Here is a 22536-nt window from a genome sequence, read left to right on the forward strand (position 1 = left end):
CCCCTCCCCCACCGTCCACTGGAAACCAGGAACCTGAGCATGTGTGACTTGTGTACAGAGCAATGGAACTGGAGGCTCCCTGAATGAATGTGTTCATGCGTGATGGGATACAGAGGCCTCATGCCTTCCAGGCTTCCAAGGGGGTACCGGGTGGAGTAACTGGGCTGGGGATCAGAAGCCCAACCCATCTTGGGAGGGACACAGGAAACTACAAGGACAGCTACGGTGAGAAGGGAGATCATTGCACCCAGCGTGGCCACATTGGGTCGTACCCCAGGCTGGGACATGTCTCTGTTTATTTTCTGGTTGCAGCAACCAATTCTCTTTTCCGTATTGCACATGCTATCTCTGAATCCTCAAGTATAAACACTGATGAAGACACCTGGCTGACTCAGAACGGTGTTGTGTTTTTCTGCTGAATTAGCTGATTCCCTTCACCAGCATGGATGGCACTCACATGTTCAGTTTCCGGCATGATTCGTGCACACGCTCTGAACCTGAGCGTGTGGAGGGTCAGATCCAGCGCCATGCGCGCTGCAGCCCTTCTTGTGTATTCTCACACACACACAGTGTCTGAGCAGGACTTGCACTCCGTCACTAAGCATGCATGTGTACCCTCATTCCTGTGCATGAACAACGGGGTGTTCTGAACGTCCAGCCTTGTTCCATCCATCATTCAGTGGGTCCCGTAGGGTTTAGCTGATGCATTTTGCAGTATGTTTAGCATAGTGGAGCACTGTCTCTTTCTGTGTAGTCGGCCCCAGATCTCACCCTCATTATCTTTTTGAAAAACAGATCTGGGAGTACTTGAAGGCGAGCGAGTGTGCACAGCCTGATTGTTCTGCTTTAAAGGAAGTAACAAGCTGCCTGTGAAGGCCAAGGAAACAAACTGATGTGGTGGGTTAACCACATGGGACTAGGCGTCAGATTTCTGCTCTGTTGCTGGCAGCTTCAGAACGTGCCGGCACCAAGAGTTTTGTTGGCCCTCCTGTGCGCTCTGGAACGGAGCAGCACGAAGGGAGTGTGGGACAACTGCCCTGGAATGGGAGCTCTGCGGCTTTGCTTCTTGTGTGAAGCTGTTAGGGCTGAGTTTAAAACACCAAGGGCCAAACTCAGCTGTGACCTAACTCCATGAACTTCAATGGAGTGGCAGCCATTTACTTTACAGCAGCTCTATATTTGGCCTTCCCAAGATGTTCCCCACCATTATTACAAGGGAGCCAGTACTTGGAACGTGTGAGTCACCTCTTCCTTCACAGTAGTAAGGCTGATAATAAAACTCTTTTCTTCAAAATGATTTTGTTCTGGACCTGCGGGCAGGATAAGGGGGGACTAGGGTCTGGATTGAGCTGTGTAGCTGGACTCACACCCAGTTTGCAGCATGAGTCACCAGGCCTCAGGCAGAAACTTGGAAACCTGTTGATTCATCTTTGCAGTGAGAGCTTTATACAGAAGATGTACATAAGAAAATATACAATTTGTTTTCTATATAAGAGTAAGAGGAGTTTTCATCCCTCTAAGAGTCATTTACACTCAGTTACAGAGGAATAAATATATATATATATATTTATATAAATCTTTAGATAAAAAAATGCAGTTAAGTTGAAATTGTGGTATTGTAAAATCCATGATGATAAACCACAGTCATCTTGTGCTCCCGCTAGGCTTTCTGGGTTAGGGGTAGGGAGAGGAGGAGGAGGAGGAGGAGGACTTGAGAGCAAGATCGCTCCCCAGATATAGGCTGATATGGTGCATACCTCTCCCCTTGTATGTGTAGGTGCTTTGTGAGACCACTTTCCTGCGGGGTGAGAAGAGAATCCAATCTCCAAGCTATTTCAGTGTTGAGGTTCCCCAACACTAGCAGACCTCAGCCTGACCTAGAGAGGTCGCCCCCTGCTGGACTGTAAGGGAAACTCACTCTCCAGGCCCACTGAACCCTGGACGTTGCTTCACCTGTGGTCCTCTGCCCTGACCTGCAGGGATCACCTCTTCAGTTGGGAGGAGGTTTCTGTCTGCATGAATTGAGACGGGATGGCTTTCCTGCTGGAGCAGTCGGGGGCTGGGCGAGGGAGGAACCCTTATGGTTTTCTATTCACTTGCATCCCACTGGAACGAGAAGGATGAAAACAAACACCAGGGGACATGGGTTTAGGTTGCCTCTGGAAAGATGACTGTGTTCTACTGGCAGGATCTAGGTTAGCTTGTCTTAGCATTGTCATGCATAGTTTAGTTTAAAAAAATGCCTCTTTTAAAATACATAGATGTCAGAAAAGATTGAAAAGTTGGATTCCATCCTGCAGTCAGCAGATAGGCGAGGATTGTGAGGAGGCTGGAGGTGATCAGATGCATCAGAAATGTCTCTTGACAGATGGTAGAAGCTTACAGGTGGACTTGGATGGAGTCAGTAGTTTTCTGATTGGTTGAATTGGCCAGTCACCTGGACAAGCCATACCAGGGCCTGTTAGGGCGGGGGAGGGAGAAAATAAATCTACATTTAAAAGTTTTTCAAGCAGACAGGGACTTGAGCCTTTTTCATGGTCTCATGAATGGCATACACAACTGTGAGTCGGGAGACACCTCACCTCCTTTTTAGAGGTGCCAAACAACCCCAGTTTCCACTGGACACCAGGCCAGTGGGTTCTGTGATCTTAGTTCTTCCACTGTTTTGCCATGTGACTCTTAAGTAACTTACCTAAAATTTTAAACTTGGCTGCCAGAACACAGACACCTGAGGCCTAGATTTTCAAAAGCAACAAGTGATTTTGGGTGCCCGGGCTGAGACACTGCAAAGAAGCCTGGTTCTCAGAGCACCTTCCCTCTGGAAATCAGACCCCCTTAAAATATTTCAAGTTGGGCACCTAAAAGGCACAAGAGATTACACCTTAAATCAGCATATATGGGAATCTCAATAAATGACTTGCCTCTCAGAGGTGCTGAGCACCCACAACTCTCAGTGCAAGCACTGGAAGCTGAAGATATTTGACCCTTGTAAATATCAGGTCACTTACTTAGGTGCCTTAGAATGGATCTATGTGCCTAGCTTGTAGGTATTTAGTTTTTACATCTGTACAACAGGAATAAATTCTCCGACTCACAAGTTGTGAGAATCAGTTCACTGATGTTCGGAAATTGCTTTTCTAGAGCACCCTCCATGTGAGGATCTCAAGGCAAAGTATTATCATCGTCGTCATTGTTTTGTTATTCCTCCCTCCTGGAAGAGGGCTCTGGAATGGGGGTTTGGCTTTCTCCTCTTCCTGCCCGTGAAGGGAGAGACTCCTACATACGCTAAATTAAGCACTGTGGTTTAGAAAAGTGAAGTTTCCACTTCCAGTGTGGAAGTCTACCAGCCCTGCCTGGAATGGCTGGTGTTTCCATTTGTAATCCATAACATCTGCCAGCCGTCCAGGAGAAATAGCATCACTCTGGGAAGGGGTAGAAGAGCTGGTATCTCTTCGGGCACTCAGGACATACAACTGGGGTGACCAGATGAGAGGAAGAAAATATCAGGACACATGGTGCGGGGGTTACCGGCGGAGCAACAAAAAAAAAAGCACCGAGTGTTGCCAGCAGAGAAAGGAAAAAAAAAAAAGAGTACCGTGAAATATCGGGACAAAATTGCGTCCCAACCAAAGGTCGGTTAGGACAAATGCCTAAATATCGGAATAGTCCTGATTTTATCGGGATGTCTGGTCACCCTACATAAAACTTTGTTTTCACCATCTCTTTATCCATGAATGAAGAAAACAAAGGCTCCATAAGCACTTATCTGTATTTTATATGGTGTGGAAACTGCATTATGGAGGAGGTCCTCAATCTGATGGCCTGTTGGAGATCTGACAGAACTAAAATATCCTCAGAATTTCTAAATATTACAGATGACAATTTTCTGCCTCAAAAAGTGTTGCATCCAACCAGGGGCAGTTCTACATTCGACCTCGTCTTGACAGACAAAGAGGACTTGATCATATAACTAAAAATTAATGGTAGTTTAGGCACAAATGATCATGATTTGTTCACGTTTGTTATGTGCAAATAGAATAAAGTCCAAACTCATATACTTGGTTCTTCAAAAGGACCAGTTTCATAAAACAATTATGAGCCAAATCTGCTGAAAGAGAGAATTTGAACAGAAAAATGTGAATGATCGTTAGGAATTGTTTGAGACCATTTTACAAGATACCCCAAAAGCCACATTCAATAAAGAAGGCTACACTGGTTAAAAAACTAAACTAGCTTAGAGGGGAAATGAAAGCAGCTATAAAATAATTCTGTACACCCAAGCCAAATGGAAGAAAATGGAAGTTGATAGTTGTGAATATAAATCAAAAGATAGGAATTGTAGAAAATTGTTAAGGCAAGCTAAAGGACAGAAGGCAAACTCTATGGCCAGCAGAGTTAAGTATATTAGGAGCAAAAGAATCCTAGCAGAGAGATTGGCCTGTTTCTAAATGGAAATGGTAAATTGTCAGTGATAATGCAGAAAAGACAGAACTGTTCAACAAATATTTGTTCCATATTTGGGGAAAAACTAGGTGATATAGATGATTAAACAATTTCCATTCCAACAGTAATTTGGGAGAATGTTAAAAAGCAGCTACTAAAGCTAGACATTTTGGAATCAGCTGGTCCAGATAACTTTCATCCAAAGTTCTCAGACAGTTGGTTGTGGTGCTCTCTAGACCATGTATGTTGATTAACAGTAAGTTTTGGAACACAGGGAAAGTTCCAGAGGATTGGAAGAAAGCTAAAGTTGTGCCAATATTTAAAAAGGGTAAACGGGATGACCCGGGTAATTCTAGGTACGTCAGCTTGACATCAATCCAAAGCAAAGTAATGGAATGGCAGATATGGGACTTGATCAATAAATAATTAAAGGAAAGTAATTAATGCCAATCAATGGAATTATGGATTTATGGAAAATAGATCCCATCAAACTGACTTGATATCTTTTTTGAGATCACAAGTTTGATTGATAGAAGTCATGATATTGATGTAATAGACTTAAAACTTTTGTAAGGCATGTGAATTGGTGTACCACGTGACATTTGATTAAAAAAAACCTAGAAGGATACAAAATTAACACAGCACACAATAGATTAAAAACTGGCCGAATAATTGATCTCAAAATGTAAGTATAAATGGGGAAATAATTTTCAAGTGGGTGTGTTTGTAGTGGAATCCTGCAGGGATCAGTTCTTGGCTCTATGGTAACGTTTTTATCAATGAGTTGGAAGAAAACTTCATCAGCAATAATTTTATGTTTGCAGATGATTGCACACAGATTGGAGGAGTGGCAAATAATGAAGGACAGGTAATTGATACAGAGCACTCTGCATTGGTTGGCAAGCGGGGTGCAAGCAAACAATACATGTTTTAATGTGGCCAAACATAAGGTCATACATCTAGGAACAAAGAATGTAGGCCACACTTACAGGATGGGAGACTCTATCCTGGGAAGCAGTGTCTCTGAAAAGGATTTAGGGGTTGTGGTGGATAATCAGCTGAACATGTGATGCTGTAGCCAAAAGAGCAACTGTGATCTTTGTATGTATAAAAAGAATATGGAGTGGGAGTAAGAAGGTCATAGTAAATCTGTGGCTATGTCTACACTACCGCGGTAAGTCAATCTACGCTACACAACTCCAGCAGTTACAAACAATCTCCATTCCTGAGGTGTTCATAACTCTGAGGTTCTACTATAGTGAAAGACTAAGGCATGTATTCTATTTATCTTACCAGAGGGAAGATTAAGGGGTGACTTGATCTGTCTGTAAGTACCTAGGTGGGGAACAAAACTTTGGCAGTAAAGGGCTCTTCAATCTAGCTCACAAAGGTACAACAAGATCCTATAGCTGGAAGTTGAAGCTTGTAAAATTCAGACTAGAAATGAGGCACAATTTGTTAACAATGTTGGTAATTAATCATTGGAACATGGTTGTGGGAGATTCTCCGTCACTGGAAATATTTTAAACCGAGGCTGGATGTTTTTCTAAAAGATTTTCTCTAGTTCCAACAGGAATTAGCCCAGGAGAGTTCTCTGGCCTGTTATACAGGACGTCAAACTAGCTGATTAAAATGATCCCTTCTGGCTTTGTGACCTATACATTTAGGTCAGGGCAGGTAAATGGATTAACTGGTTTGGAAGCGATCCTTAGTCTCATTGACTTCAGGGGAACCAGGACTTGGCTTAAGTCTGTGTGAGATGGAAGGAGAAAGAAGAAGAACAGGGTGTGGTTGTGAAAAGTTTCTTACCTGTTTAATGGCGGTTTCCTTTCCTGGGCCTCTTGGTGGGGAGTTTGCAGTTGCGGAGTGCGGCGGTGTCTCTTATCTGCTGCCCTCGGTACTGAGATGGTGAGGCACAAACTGCATCAGGGCGGGAGCGGCTGGACTCCAACCACCTGGGGAAGGGCAAACAGAAAATCCCTAAGCTCCAGAAGGGAACAGACGACTGCTCACCTGGGCAGAGTTGCCAGGGGAGACCGGAAACTGCATTACTGACCAAGTGTCAGGTTATTGGTATTGCCTCTTCCTCCTCACCAGGCACAACTAACCGGGACCTTCCCCCTGTGCCTGGTCAGTGGGCACCAGACTGAGTAAGGCAGCGGCAGAAGTGAGTGTCTCTTACTTGCGCAGAGCTACTAGCTGACAGGAGCAGAGCCAAGGGTTGTTGGATAGGGTGAGGTTCTCCAGGCTGCTGAAGGGGAAGTTCCCAGGTAGCTGGTTAAGTCTGTTGTTCTCGATGTGAACAGTCTTCAGTGTGGTCACTCCAGCAAATGCTTTATCTGAAAACTAAAGCACAAGGGGAGATGCTGATTGCTGTGCCTCGGGCGAGTGGGAGATGCTCTCCATTCCCTTCCTTTCCAGGCTGCCTGTGTTCATGGCCTTAGTGACAGCAGTGGGGCTGTAGAGAGTGGGAGAGGGTAAGGAGCAAGGAATCTCCTCCATGGCCCCCTAGAGGGATTCAGGAGGCAGACGCATGGAAGGTGTTTTCCTTCTTGAGTGACGGATTTTAATTCCTCCCACCTCAGGGTGGCTAAAGCCCGAGCCCCTCCCCATTTTCTCCTTGCCTTCCCCAGGCGCCTCCATATAGCCCAAAGAAAAGCTGAGGTCTGGCCAGTCCCATTTGTTTCTAAAGCACGTTCCTCCTCTCTAAGTGAGCCGAGACATTCCCTGGGTACAAACCTTTCCAGGGCCTGTTGTGTTCCTGCTCATGAAACTGTTGCTGGAGGGAGTGTTTGTGGAGTCTGAAGGGCCTGTAGGCTTTGGCAGTGCCCCGTGGACTCTGAGTGGAAAGTTACACTTGGCTTCAGAGCACTGTAGATGCAGCAGGGCAGGCGTCCAGTGCCTTGGCCTCCTCACCTCTCTCCCTCCCCTCCCTGATGGGCTGTTTGCAAGTCTGGGTGTTCATGGCCTATGGGCAGGCTTTAAAATGTAGCCCCGTTCACGCACCTGAGAATAAAATGCGGTGTACTGGAGAGATAAAACTGGCAATTGTGCACCTCCTGTTAGCTGTCTCCCCTTTTCCCCACCCCAGTCTTACTTAGTTTGGAAGAATTTGTGTAAAATGCAAACCCATCCACGCAAACTTCCCTGGAGCCCGTTAGTTATAGAGGAAACTGTTGACTGCAAGGTGGGGTTCTCTTACCCAGGGGCGGCTCTAGGCAAGCAGGCCCAAGCACGGCAGGCAGGCTGCCTTCGGGGCTTGCCTGCAGGAGGTCCCTGGTCTCACGGATTCAGTGGCACGCCTGCAGGAGGTCCGCCAAAGCTACGGGACCAGCGGACCCTCCACAGGCATGCTGCTCTTGGCAATAACAAACCTGTTTTCTTCCCACTTCCCTGTTCTTTTCAGAACCCTGGGGAGGGGAGAAAAAAGATTTGTTATCTCCATGGGTCCATCAGAAAGCTCTGTGTCAAATACTCATCTGTGTATTTTCATGTCTCACTGATCATTCCCCAGACACGTCCCCTCAGCATGAGTCCCAGCTCCTGCAGCTATGCCATCTCGGGCTGAAAACCTGTGAGATCTGACAAGCCAAGCAGTGTTGGGTTGGATTAGTGCTTGTGTAAGAAACCTCCAAAGTCCTGCAGCAAGTAATGTTGGGAAGTCAGCAGGGGACAGTCCCCTATGGTTCAGCACTGAATAAATCCCAGCAGGTTCTGCTATGCTGCTCCCGGTGCTGTCTCTCCAATGAGATGTGAAAGCAAGGTCCTGACTACTTCTGGTGCTTTGTGCAGCAGGGGTGTTTGATGCCAATGTCCTGGCCAAATTCCAGTTTGGGTAATTCTGTTCTGACCACTTACATTCCCCCTGTGGTTTCAATCTAATATGGCATTCTGTTTCACTTCCTGTTCCAATTGTTTGTGTGCTGTTAAACAGCTGCTGTGCTTTATCTCCGAGCTTCAAGCACTTTGGGGTCCTCCAAGATGAAGGTTATTATGTAGATGCAAGGTGTTTATTGTTCACTTTTTTTGTGGCACGTAGCTAATATGGTCCTGAGCCCTGTTAGAAATGGCTATCGTAATATCTTTGGTTAAAGCTTCGGAGAAGAGTTTGGTCTCTTTGTTTCCTTGCGTGTGAGAGGACTTCCCGATACTAGAGTTGCAAAATTGTTTAAGATCTCTTTCTTTTCTGGTGTGACAATGGTAATGTTCATTGCAGCAGTGACAGGGTTTCTCATCTGGAACTGTTTCGCACATCCAAGTGGCTATAGAGTTTTGAAACCGCACAGAAGAATCCAACCCTATCAGAGAAGAGGAGCTGAGAATGGTATTTGGGGGTGTGTGTGACTGCAACTCAGATATTATCACCATTGCATACTTTAAATACCACCATCAAATGGCCATTATGTCTAGGGAGACTCACATACATACATATGGATCACATGGATGCAAGGCTTCTGGCAAGTGTGAGGAGAAAATGTATTTGGGTGTGTCTAGGCTGCAATCAGAGATGTGGCTGCAGCATGTGTAGACGTACCCAAGCTAGCTTTGATCTAGCTAGTTCAAAAACCAATAGCAGTCAAGCCATAACAGCATGGGTTAGCTGCTCAAATAATTACCCAGCGTCCCAGGTGGGCTCATACAGCATGTGTTGGGCTATGGCTTCCCTGCTACTGTTATTCAAGTTAGTTAGATCAAAGCTAGCTTGGGTGTGTCTACACATGGGTGCAGTCACTCCTCTGACTGCAGTGTAGACATACCTTTAGAGTGAAAAAATGAAAACCCTGGAGCAACCATGGTGGACCATGTTCATAGAGAAATAGGAATGATCATCTGGTGGCACGCCTCTCTCGTTTGTACTAATCAAATGGTCCAGACTTTGTTATGAGGGCACTTGGCTGCAGGAAGTGCCATGTTTCATATGAGACCTCAAAGTTCCTTTCTATTACTGACCACTAGTAGGTCATTAAAGAGACCAGAGCACTTTTTTTGCAAAACTAGGAATGTTAACCCTCGTGTCTTGGCTAATTTGTATGATTCTGCTCTGCCTAGCTAAACTCCTGCCATTTAGGTTGGCTCTGGTATACTTTTCCACTTTTGCATACAAAGAAGTGGTGTGTGCACTGTTAAAGAGCTGCTGTGTTCTACCCCAGAAGGGACTACATTGGTGAATGAAATGGTTCCTTTATGTAGCTTTTCTACCAGTAACACATGGTCGGATCCGTCCAATCTGAAAGAATCTGCAGGAGATGTGAGATGATATCAAAGGTAGTTTTTTATATTGGAATGTTGTTAAAATGATGTCAAAAAGTATGAAAGATGACGGACAGTCAGTGCACAGAATTACACCGAGACAACTATATTAAAACAGCAGTGCAGCATAAGATAATATACAGAACAAACAACGACCATTGATCCATTGAGCAAGTTCACCACTGGTGAGAATAAACATAACTCTAAGGACTTCAGGCAATGCACGCACGTAAGTCAGCAGTGACTAAACCCTTCATCTCTAGCTAGCAACCTATTGATCAAACAGATGAAAGAACTGACTCCACATCTGTTTGTTGTCCAATTCGATTCTTATGCCCAAGATACTGTTCTCCAGATTAACGAGGTCACTGCATAGCTAGACTGAATTCCTAGACTTCCAGTTTGTTCAGCTAATTCCTTGACAGTACAAAGAGCACTTGCATCTGTAGAGCATCCCACCATCTTGGACTAGTTAAATCTCATCTTGTCTCTGGTGTCTCTCCATCTAGTTCTAGTATCACATGTAACCTGTATCTTTCCATGTGTGCATGATGAGACCAGATAGAATCTGAGTTGGTGCCCCCAGTAGTGACATGGCAGCATCACTGAAGGACAATGTGCTCGTCATCTGTGGAATCCTTCCACAGATGTGTCAGCAGATAATTTCCAGGTGAATGAGTTTGATTACACCAGTCCTTACAGGGACTGTAATCTCGAGATGAGATATTGACGAAGGGACACCGTGCTGCTATAGATACTGTCATCCTCAACCTAGATAAATTCCAGCTTCCTAGCCTGGCATTCTGGGATGCTGTATTACCTTTGAAACGTGGATGTGCTTTAACTTCCACCACTGTTTGGCAGCTCTCTGCTACTATTGGGTTGTGTCCTTCTGAATGCAGATGCTCTGCACACCCCCAGCACAGTATGATGCTGGCTCTGTGTTGCTACAAGGCATTCATCGTTTTCACTGGGATGTTCTCCATCCCTCTGCACCACATGATGGGGTACTGCCTTGCTCTGAGGTGCTATCCTGTTTCCCCTGGATATGCTCCATCCCTGTGCTTCTTGGCACTATATCCTGGGATGCTGTGAGCTGCTCTTTCATCATCCTGTTGCATCCCAACAAAGCATTGTGGGACACTGCTGCTTTGAGGTGCTGTCCTTCCTGAGCTGGATATGCTCCTTTACTTGCACCCCTGCCTGGTATTCCAGGGGTCCTGTTGCAAGTAGCTTCTTCAGCGTGATGCTCCTACCTATGGTCCTGACTTTTTCCATGAGAAGAAAAGGGGTATTTTGCTGGGTTACCGGAATGTCCCTCCTGCTCTCTGGGTAGAAACAGGGCTTCTTTGTAAAAGGCTGCAAGAGTTTCTCTTGAGAGCTCATCAATAGACAAACCTTTCTTTATAGAGTGTAAAGTTGGAAGTTAAAAAAAAAAAAGGTAGAAGATGGACATGTGTGGATTGGGTACCTGTCTGTGCTGCACTAGGAAGAAACTGCTGCTATTCATAACTCCTCTGGAGGAATTTCCCGCCCCCCCATACACACTTCAAACCGACAGCAGGTACCCAGGCTGCAGCTCAGGAAACAGGGCAGTTAAGTTCTACCAGTCCTCTGTGCCCTGCCGTTTGAGCACGGAGCAGCTCCTTGCCTCTCCTTTCCCCCACCCTACCTCCCAAGGCTAGGAGCTCTTCGATCCTTTATTTTAAAGCACCAGAATACATTTCCCATTGGAGTGGTGCAACCAACTGCTGGAGCGGGACCCATCACCCTTCCGATGGGCGCAGTGAGCCCAGGAGAGCTTAGCGTCTCATAGCACAAGAGGAAGGGGTCCTCTTGTTTTTATTCATCACATGGATGTTCAAAGATTCAGGTGCCTTTTTTTATTGCTAGTGAAGCCTTCACCCTTCTGCCAAAACTGTGACTCTGATTCTCCTTTTCCCTCACACCCGTACGGATCAGGACAGAAACGTGACAGCACTGTAAGTGAGAAGAGAACCAGGCCCTATGTTTCAATTTGAAAGAGGAGAGAGGGTGAAGAGGAGCCTACCTTTTCCAGGCCCATGTTGTCCAGACTGAGTGTCTCCATGTAGCGCCCGAAAGACTGGAAAGCATAGTCGGGAATGACCTTCATGGGGTTGTGAGATAGCTTCAGGTCCTCCACTACCCTCAGCTTGCTCATTGCAGCCACCGGGTAAGTGCTCAGCTGGTTCTTATCCAAATGGAAGACAGCGAGGTTTTCCACGTCGTCCAGGGCCCCGGACTGGACTGAGGAGAGGGAATTGTCAGAGAGGTAGAGCCAGCGCAGGTCCTTAGCACCACTGAAGGTCCCTGATCTCAGCTCTCGGATCTTGTTGCTGCCCAGCTGCAGGATGAAGAGGTTAATGAGCGGGGAGAGGAGCCCCTTGGGCAGGTCCGAGATCTTGTTGTGGTCCAAGTACAGGTAAGTGAGCTCCAACAGGTCGTCGAAGGCGCCCATCTTGATGACGCTGATATCGTTATTGGACAGGTAAAGGTAGACGAGCTGCTTCAGCCCCCGGAAGGCGCCGCTGGAGATCTCCTTGATCTGGGAATGCTGGAGGTGGAGGGACACAAGCCCTTTCATCTCCCTGAAGGCATTGGTTGGCAGGATGGGGAAGTTGTTCCTCTGCAGGTTGAGGAGCCGTGTTTGCTCGGACACCTTGGGGATCTTCCTCAGCCCGACGTTGTCGCAGATGACGTGCTGGAGCTCTCCCCCATGGCAGTGGCAGTTCGAGGGGCATGCCTGGAGGATGGGGAGGAGGCACACCAGCAAGCTGAGGAGGCTGAGGAAGAAGACTGACCGATCCATGGCCAGCACTGGGATCTGTGTGGGAGGGAAGAGCAGCAGCAGTGGCAGGAGGAGGAGGGAGACGAGCGAGTGAGAGTCTGCAGCAAACTGAACACAGCCCTATTTATAATGCTGTTATTAAAGAATGAAATCCCTTCCCACAAACCGCAGGCAGCAGCCAGACTGACTTGGAAGCGACTGAATTTGGGAGCTCAGTGTGACTTTAACCCCTTTGGGCTTCTTCAAACCTCCACTGCTCTGCTGCAGACACCAGGCTGGAGCAGTTTTCCCCACGGGGCAGGGAGGTAAATGGGCAGAGAAAACAGTGTGCGCATCTGCCTTCTGGGGGGGGTCTCTTCGCTCCCCACTGAAACAGATGGTGATAAAACCCTCGGTGACTCACAGGTGGAGAACCAAGTCCAGGGATAGGGGTGCACAACGCCATCGACAGGAACACAGAACCTGTCCCCCTTCAGTGCCAGGCTAACTGGTACAGGGCCCACCTCTCCTGTACTGATGTTTTCCAAGTGCTTATTGGTGACATTTTAACATGGGCGGAATCTTGAACTATTTTCAGAGGCTTTAAAGACAGGGAGGCACCTTTCCCTGTTGTTATATAGGGACAGACTGTGGCATCCTTATTCTGTCCATCTCCCGCTTATTTCCTGGGCGACAATTGAGTGAGATTGGGAACAGTTGGGGGTAGGTTCAGTGTGTGGACAGCACCGAGTGTATTGTGGGTGCTACTGCAATGCTGATAATGGATGAGAACTTCAGGATGTGTCATGGTCAGAGAAAGATGAGGTGGGGAGAAACCTAGTTCCTCCTGACCAGTCTGGGACTGAAGGGGAGCTAGCCCCGTGGTGATATCTGAGTGAGCTACAGGGGACAGTGGCTGGCACACTACCACACCCTGCCGTTTGGTGATGAGACCTCCATGACGTGGTGGGGGCAGAGACTGGCTGAAGCCTCAGTAGGGAGAACTGTAGCCAGAATGGAATAATGGGGTTGTGACCCAGCTGATGTGATACCCTGAGGAGCAGTGGCTAAGGTGCGGTGTGGTTTTCAGGTAGCACCTGGGGCTTCTGAGACAGAGATGGGGGAGAGGGGAGGTCATGATGGCTCAGACTTTGGTGAAGGGGCTCATGTCACATCAGGCTAATGGCATCACAGGAAATGGGACTGGGTGCTTTGGTCAGGATAAGGGGTTACAAAGAATAGCAACAAGGAGGTGAATTAAAGATCCGGAGGGTGCCCCTTGCTGTCTTCCTGGAGGGGAATTAAGGGGAGAAGGTAGGAGGATCCCTAGGTTTCTCTCCCTTTCTGAGTGTGAGAGGGAGAGATCAGGGGAGGAATTGTGGTGTGGAGGTGGTAAATGGAACATTTTGAGCTGGTTTCTAGCCAGTTCCTGGCTGTAGCAAACAACTGAGAGCCGAGCACATAACTGGGAGCTTGTTGAGGGTTCCACCTCTGAAGCTGGCTATAAAGCCCCGACGGAGTGTTTATGGAGGTGAGACAGTCTCAAGAAAGGGAGGAAATCCAAGGGCTGACTTAGGACACAGAGACTGGCTTATTCACAGGGATCTCTGGGTTTTTCCATTGTTGAGATGTGGAATTAGCCATCCCTCCTGAGCATGCTCCAGAGGGTGTTATGCAAACTGGCTGACAGCATCCAAGCTGCTGTTTTGCAGATGTACATTTTACTGAGGCTGTTCACTTTATGTTTTCATTTTGGGGGTGAACTTTGTTTTTCTTGAACCGTAGAGACAGCTAACATTGGCTGAATGGAGATGTAATATAGACAATCTGGTGCAAACCTTGCCATGCAGCTCTTCCAGTACTCCTCAGTCCTACCAGGCCACATGCTGCCATTCAAAGCCTGGATCCTCTTCTCCATCCTCGGTATGTGAGGAGTTTTAACTGACTTGTCTCCTGAGATGGAACAATAGAGGAACCCTGGGTTTTCGAGCTAGCTGTTCTGTGGTCAAACATCTGTTAAACGGATGCCACAAAACATGTTTGTTTGTGGCCTAATAAGAACTGGAACTGGGGTTTCCAGAACTGAATGGCGAGGGCATTGACCACTCTGACACCTAGTTTAATGCAGTGTTGTTGTAGCCATATTGGTCCCAGGATATTACAGAGACAAGATGGGTGAGGCAACAGATGTTGGTCCAGTAAAAGATATTATCTCACCCACCTTGTCCACCAGATTTAATGTCTCTCTGAGAATCTTGATCAGGACTTTGGAGCAACTAAAGAAGTGGCACCCCAGACATTCTTTCCCGGGCTTTCCACTGAGCTGGCCCAGTGCAGGCTGGGAGCTCCATCGTACTGTGAGAACCCTCATACAGCATGGGAATGATCAGTAAAGCAATTTCAAAAATTTCATATTTCTCTTTCTATCTGTGAACAGACTGTGGCTTTCTCAGACTTACTCCAAGTTATTTACTGAATAATTTTTGTAAATAATACCTGAGCTGTATCTTGTATGTGAACAGTTCATAGTCAGCATTTGAAATGCGGTTGTTTTGTTTGGACACCTAGGTCACATGGTATATCTCTGTTCCTTGGTTGGACAAACGTAGCTCTCAGAGTTAGGTTTCCTGGGTAAATAGTTGGCATTGTACCTTTCAGCATTCACTTTCTCCCTCTTCTCCACAAATAATGTTAACTAACAGTTTGGTTTCCATGGACATGCCTGCCAGCAGGGGTCAGACTGAGAATAAAGATAGTGATATTCTTCCAAACTCCACCCATAAAATAAACGTCTCCCATATGTGTCACCTGTGGGTTGCCAAGTGGTTTAAAGTAAGGGAGACTTGGGTTTACCCTTTAAAGATGGCATGGGGTGTTTTACCCACTTGTGGCTCATGGTTTTTCCGCTTAGCTCTGGGGCTACTATTTTTCCTGTGCATTTTTTTTGGGGGGGACCACGTGTGATGATGCAAAGATGCAAACCCTGGCCCCATGCCACCGTGATGATGCAAACCCTGCCCCCATACTGCTCAACCTCTCCCCTTGCCCCCCCACCCCGCTTTTGGGTAGCTTTGTTAGACCACTCAGGCTTGTTTCTTTGAAATGTTCTGGCTCCCGCAGCACTGTAGGCTCCAGTGGGCTCATTGAGTATGACTCCCCCTCAGTGGGGCTTGAGCATATCCCCTGGGCTCTGCTAGGCTCTTGGGGCCTGGCTGCTCCCTAGCTGGGAAGAAATAAAGAGGTGCTACCTCCCAAATGGTGCTATCTGCACCAAAATGAGGCGTTGTCCACACTTAAATCATGCAGCTGTCACCCTCCCTCTCCTTTCTCACACCAGCGATAAAATAGTTAACAGTGATGATACTTAGATGATCGTCACTGGACCTCTGAGTTAACCCCTCCCTGAGATGAATGAGGCAGCTCACACCTTTCGGAGCTGTTGTTCCAGGCTCCCTGCAGCCTTATCTCTGCATCCCTGACATTTTGGAGCGTCTCTTCACAACCACAACAGCTAGAGATGTTTTCAGATGAAGGCTGAGGGTTTATAGAACGAGACAGTGGGCTCAGAGCAGTGCCAGCTCAGCCTATTGGTGCAGACTGGCTGCTTTTGAGCTTTTCCTGCCAGTGAGCTTGACTGTTCACAAGGATAGTCATCAAAAGCAAACGCAAAAGGGCCACAGCTGCCATCTAAGCGAGTTTACTTCAGAATTCAAAGGATTTTTCATAATTTTACTGTTCTTACCCAGCTCTCCTCTGAGATTTGTTCCCTGTTGTCCTGTCTCAATGCTGGGATTTAAGGAGCTCCCAAACAGGGACAGAGCCTTTACTTTGACCCCTGCCCCATCACAAACCCCAGTTGAAGTGGTGCACGTGTTGCATGAGTCTGACCCAGCTCTACACGATGGTGTGAAGGAACAGGAAGAAATTCCAAAATTCGCTGCATATGCTGATGGGAACCTTTGTCCCCCGATGAAGGCCAGTGGGTACCCATTGGCCAGACACCTGTCTGACACCACTAGGCAAGGAATTAGTTAGCTGCGAGAATGAGAGAGCACAGGCTGAGACGCTAGAGCCAAGAGCGTATATGTGTCCCTTGGGCAAAGAGTGCGCATCTCAGGTTCGCCAGCTGGAGCCTGATCAGACCTCCAGCTGCTATTAGATGATCAGGTAGCAGCAGTTGCCAGAATAGCATTTTTCCATCTCCATCTGGCCAAGAGATTGCAGCTGTTCTTTGGATGCTCACCCTGCTATCATCATCCAGGCCTTTGTCGCTGCAAGATTAGATTCCCGCAGTGCATGGAGCTGCACCGTCAGTCCTTTCAGAAATGGACACTAGCATGGAGTGCAGCAGCCTGCTTGCTGAGAGGCTCTATCTCATCAGTAAAAGCAGCAAAGAGTCCTGTGGCACCTTATAGACTAACAGACGTTTTGGAGCATGAGCTTTCGTGGGTGAATACCCACTTCGTCCGATGCATGTAGTGGAAATTTCCAGGGGCAGGTATATATATGCAAGCAAGCTAGAGTTAACGAGGTTAGTTCAATCAGGGAGGATGAGGCCCTGTTCTAGCAGTTGAGGTGTGAAAACCAAGAGAGGAGAAACTAGTTTTGTAGTTGGCAAGCCATTCACAGTCTCTGTTTAATCCTGAGCTGATGGTGTCAAATTTGCAGATGAACTAAAGCTCAGCAGTTTCTCTTTGAAGTCTGGTCCTGAAGTTTTTTTGCTGCAGGATGGCCACCTTAAGGTCTGCTATTGTGTGGCCAGGGAGGTTGAAGTAACCTCGTTATCTCTAGCTTGCTTGCATATATATACCTGCCCCTGGAAATTTCCACTACATGCATCCGACGAAGTGGGTATTCACCCACAAAAGCTCATGCTCCAAAACGTCTGTTAGTCTATAAGGTGCCACAGGACTCTTTGCTGCTTTTACAGATCCAGACTAACGCAGCTACCCCTCTGATACTTTCTTTCTCATCAGGAGCACAACTGCAATAGCTGTGCTCCCTGCTCTTTCACCCCTCCCTGCACCTCCTGCACTCACTTGCAGTGGAGTTTGAGGTGCTGCGTTTGAGCCACTAGGAGGATGTTCTCCATGTGAGGCCCCTGCTTTGGAATGTGCTCACATCCCTGTCCCAATGAGCCTGAATCTCTGTTCCTCAGTCTAGGGGAAACTGCAAAGCGCCATCTGTTTCCACCGTCTTCTGGGAGGGGGCTGTGACAGTGTTTGGGGGCGGGGGGATGGGATGAAGATTGCCTGCTGGATTTGCAGCTATTTTTGCGCTTTATATTTTTTAATGTCTCATGAGAGGTTCCCAGAGCAGGGGTTGAATGCATAGATGGAAATAAATAATCATAGGGTTCAGGCACTGGACTGGGACTCAGGAGACCCGGGTTTGATTCCTGGCTCTGCCACAGACTCCCTGTGTGACCTCATGCAAGACACTCATTATCCCTGTGCCTCAGTTCCCCATCTGTACCACTGGACTAGTCCCTCCTGTCTCCCACCCCGTGGGTGTGTCTGCACTGCAAACGAAGGCGAGTTCTTAACTCAGGTTAGCTAACTTGGGTTAAAATAGCAGCGAAGACCTGGCAGCTCGTCGTTTAACTCAGGTTAGTAGCTCTATAGGTTTGAACTCGAGCTGCTAACCTGAGTTCAGGGCCGAGTCACTGTGTCTTCGCTGCTGTTTTACCATGAGTTAAGAACACCCACTTCTCTTTGCAGTGTAGACGTACTCAGTGTCTGTCTTGTCTCTTTAGATTGTATGCACTTTGAGGCAAGGACTGCCTTTCCCTCTCTATATGTATAGGACCTAGCACAGGGATTCTCAAACTGAGGGTCGGGACCCCTCAGGGGGTCACAAGTTTATTACATGGGGGATTGTGAGCTGTCAGCCTTCACCCCAAACCCTGCTTTGCCTCCAGCATTTATAATGGTGTTAGATATATTAAAAAATGTTTTTAATGTAGAAGGGAGGTCGCACTCAGAGGCTTGCTATGTGAAAGGGGTCACCAGTACGAAGGTTTGAAGGCCACTGGCTTAGCACAATGGGGACCTGAACGCAATGGGCCAGGCAGTAATGCAGATGCAAGGGGTCTGGGTAGCAGGGTTTATTTCCTCCCCAAGGATGGGCTCGCAGTGCTGAGCACACCTCAGACAGCCCATTTTGCCCAGCAGAGGTTAAATGGATGCTGTGTGCCTTCCCGTCGGAACACACCTACTGCGGGACAGGGCCTGGACACTGCCTTCAGCGGAACAGAGTCTGGTCTCACGTTCCACTTCAATGCATATAAAAGTTTAATAAAAGGAAAATTCTTTCTGCTAATGTTTTTGACTCCTCTGCTTCAGTGAGCAGATTCCTGCGGGAGACTTGGAGCAGGTTGGCATCCTGCGCAAGCTGGCACCGTGCCCAGCTGCTGGGAGGGGCCCATGGTCTCACAGCTGTTTGTATTTGAGTGTCTTGCTGCCAAGCAGGCAGGAGCTGGTATTTACTCATTGAATTTCACAGCCCTTGACTGGGAATGAGTAAGGACTGGGCAGCAAATGGGCAACGAGCCACAGAAGTTCACAGCTTGCCTGGTGCATGCCAGTGTCTCATGGGTGGTATGTGGTGTGGTGTTGACAACGGGTCTAATGTTAGTGTTCCTTTTGCTGGGGCCACTGTTCAGCCCTGGCCCTCGGAGATCCCCCAGGACTGGCGCTGCTGGGACAACTCAGAAGAGGAGGGATTATCCCGCACTCCCCTGTTGCTTAATTGATTAACAGTTCTGCAAACATTTGCTGTTCTACAAAGAGCGTGAATCTGGTGCCTAGTAATTTATGAATGTGTGACTCTCCTCTGCTTCTCCTCAGAGGCCTTTATGGGCTACGCCAGTAAATATACAGCTTTTAGAAACAGCGTAAATATAGATTTAGGGTTTTTCTCTGGTGTCTCAGGGCAGGGCTGTTCTGGTGTCTTGTTTTAGCTCAAGGAGACAGTCGTGTCCCCCCCACACCCCACCCCAGTGATTTATTTTTATTAGAGTATCCTCCTGCGTAGAACTTGTTGCACTTGAAACACCCCGCACTAAAAGAGCTGATTGTCCCATAAGCCAGTGTCCCCTGTGTGAATTCGGCTCTAAGTCCGCGTTCTCGCTGGTATAAATCAGGAATAACTCTGCTGACACCAGTAGGATTACTCTGGTGTAAGAGGCCCTCTGTCTCTAGCTGGGGGGAATAGTATAGGGACAGATTCTTGCCAGCCTCTGTGTTGATGCACAGGGGATTCCTCCCACAGTTTACACCCTTGCACAGTGGCAAGAGAGAGCAGGGGTGTGAAGTGGGGGAGGCCAGGAGAACGGGCAAGCGATGGAGCAGGGCGAATGCTGCACCTGCTGCAGGGCACTACAGCGTGTGCTGTCTGGGAGCTCCTTGGAGCAGTTCTGGCTCCATCAGCCACAATTCTGCTTAGTGACCCAGGTGCTGCAGAGTCCCCTGCCAGCCTGGGGAAGAACCTGGCTTTTAGTCATGATTGAGCTTTGGCTCCAGGGGCCTTCAGCACTCACAGGTTCAGAATCCAGCAGGGGGTTTGTCTGGGTGTTTGTGGGTGCCCGCCACCACCGCATCTAGAACCCAAAGCCAGGCACCCCTCACAGCAGTGCCTAGGGCTCGGGCCCTGCATCGGGCACCCTTCACTGCAGTGCCCAAGGCTTGTGTCAGGCACCCTCACTGCGGTGCCTAGGGATCGGGGCCCTGCGTCGGGCACCCCTCACGGTAGTGCCAAGGGCTCGGGGCCCATGTTGGGCACTCCTCACGGCAGTGCCTAGGGCTCGGGGCCCGTGTTGGGCACTCCTCACGGCAGTGCCTAGGGCTTGGGGTCTGCATAGGGCGCCCCTCATGGTAGTGCCTAGGGCTCGGGGCCTGCGTCAGGCACCCCTGATGGCAGTGCCAAGGGCTTGGGGCCTGCGTCGGGCACACTTCAGTGCCAAGGGCTTGGGGCCCACGTCGGGCACCCATCATGGCAGTGCCAATGGCTCGGGGCCCGCGTTGGGCACCCTTCACTGCAGTGCTCAAGGGCTCAGGGCCTGCGTCGGGCACCCTTCATGGCAGTGCCAAGGGCTCAGGACCTGCATCGGGCACCCCTCACTGCAGTGCCTAGGGCTCGGGGCCTGCGTTGCGCACCTCTCACTGCAGTGCCCAAGGCCTGTGTCAGGCATCCCTCACTGCAGTGCCTAGGGCTCAGGGCCTGCGTCGGGCACCCTTCACTGCAGTGCCAAGGGCTCGGCGCCCGCGTAGGTCATCTCTCACTGCAGTGCTAAGGGCTCAGGGCCCACGTCGCGCACCCTAGCACTCGGGGCCTGCGTCGGGCACCCCTCACTGCAGTGCCTGGGGCTCAGGGCCTGCGTCGGGCACCCTCAAATGCCTGCCACAGAGAGCTCCCCGCCCCGCAGTTAGTGGCCAGCCGCCATGAGACTGCCGCTTTTTGGTAGCTGTAGGCAAGGCAGCTTTCTTCCCACACCCCATCCACTCACACTCTGCCAGCTCAGCTTCCTGCTGGCATCTTCCACCCACCCAGCTGCCTTCCTCTCTAATCCCCGGCCACCCCTCCGGCTTTTCTTCTCCACAGCTCCCTGATGCTCCCTGCCTCGGCCATGGAACCCCCCGCCCCAGCTCTCACTCCATCCTTCACCCCATCACGCGCCTGTGTGGTAGTCAGCCTGGACCTCACAGATGTTGTGGGGCATCTCCCACTTCTATCTTCCCCCATCCTGCTCTCCCCACACTGAGTGCCCCATTGTCCCCTCGCCACAACCCTCAACCCCCTCTATCCTCTGATGGCCCAAATCCTCCCCTTTTCATTCCTGAATGTGACTCACACGTGCCTAGGAATGGGAGTGGGGTTAAAGCTCTCGAGACCAGTGATCTAACTGGGTGTCCTGGACCAAAGTCTCCTCTTCCCCTGCCCCGCCCCCAGCCCTCTTCGCTGAGCTGTGCAGAAGGGGGAAGGAGAGATGGATCCGAATGGTGAGTGGCCATACAGGCTATACAGGCAGCTCTGTTCCTGAGGTCCCAGGGGCCGAGTACATTCAGGACAGTGGTTATTAATAGAGCATCTAATCGTCAAGGTTCTGGACTAATAAAGTGATGCTTGCAGTAGGTGAAGTCCATGGGAATGCTGCCATGGACTTCAGCAGGGGCAGGATTTTGCCCAGTTTGTCCTCAGTTTTACTTGTGGGATGCCAGCAGCTGGGAGCCTTCAGATACCCTCCAAGCCAAGGGGTTTCTCTTGGTCTTTTCTGTCTTCCTCAGTCTCTGTGTGCTTTCTCTCTCTCGATGTGTGTTGTATTCCCCCACCCCTGGTTGTCCTCTCCCCCCGTCAGGCCAGTGGGTTAGTTGCATAGTGAAGGCATTTTTCAAGGCGTCAATAAAATACCAAGTAACTGTCACATGCCTCATTGCTGGCCAGTGAGCGGGAGTTTCTGAAACTCTAGCCAGGCTGGAGAAATTCTTACGAGCCTCAAGAATGCTAATTGGCCTGGAAAGAGGAGAAACAGCTTGAACTCCAAACCACCAGGAGCAGTTTGTCCTACAGTAAAATAACAGGAGGTTGATTTTCAGCAATGCAGGAAAGCAGCAATCGCCTGTGTTGAGTCTAAACAGCTGTTCTGGGGCAAAGCCGTTATGCCACAGCGAGGACATTGCATTGGTTATTTGGGGGATTCTTTAAGCTGGCTTAGACTGGGAGCTTATTGTGACTATCTGGATAGGTGGGATCTCCAGGAATATGGCCAACTTTGGAGAATTGTCCTACAAGGCAAACTTGTTTGCTGCCTGATGTTGCGGCATAGAGATGTCGCTCTGGCGGCTAATGACATCGCAGTGTAACGCAAGTTGGAACATATCCAGAAGTCGTGGGGCAGTAAAATCAACCTGGAAAATCCAGATCGGTCCCATAAAATTTGGGATGGAGGGGCAACTCCGGAGAGCTGCTGAGGCCAGCAGAGCTAGACCCCATCTCCCCAGTGAACATTTGAATGAGACAAGAAGGATAATGAGTTAAGGACTGTTTGGAGCTAGCTG

The 22536-nt window shown here is 48.8% G+C and overlaps 2 protein-coding genes across 2 annotated transcripts in view; one reads left to right on the forward strand and one right to left on the reverse strand.

Annotated features, from left to right (window-relative positions):
• ACSF2 (acyl-CoA synthetase family member 2) overlaps window positions 1-22536 on the forward strand; it is a 51302-nt gene that overhangs the window by 23362 nt on the left and 5404 nt on the right. The window lies entirely within an intron of this gene.
• Window positions 1424-12637, reverse strand: CHAD (chondroadherin). Its single transcript, XM_050920522.1, has 4 exons — window positions 11744-12637; window positions 6626-6789; window positions 6253-6398; window positions 1424-2458 (listed from the first exon to the last, which is right to left on the reverse strand). Exons 1-3 carry the CDS (start codon window positions 12521-12523, stop codon window positions 6257-6259), a joined length of 1086 nt encoding a protein of 361 aa, XP_050776479.1. The 5' UTR covers window positions 12524-12637; the 3' UTR covers window positions 1424-2458; window positions 6253-6256.

The sequence above is a fragment of the Gopherus flavomarginatus genome, chromosome 12, assembly GCF_025201925.1.
Source record: "Gopherus flavomarginatus isolate rGopFla2 chromosome 12, rGopFla2.mat.asm, whole genome shotgun sequence".
NCBI lineage: Eukaryota > Metazoa > Chordata > Testudines > Testudinidae > Gopherus > Gopherus flavomarginatus.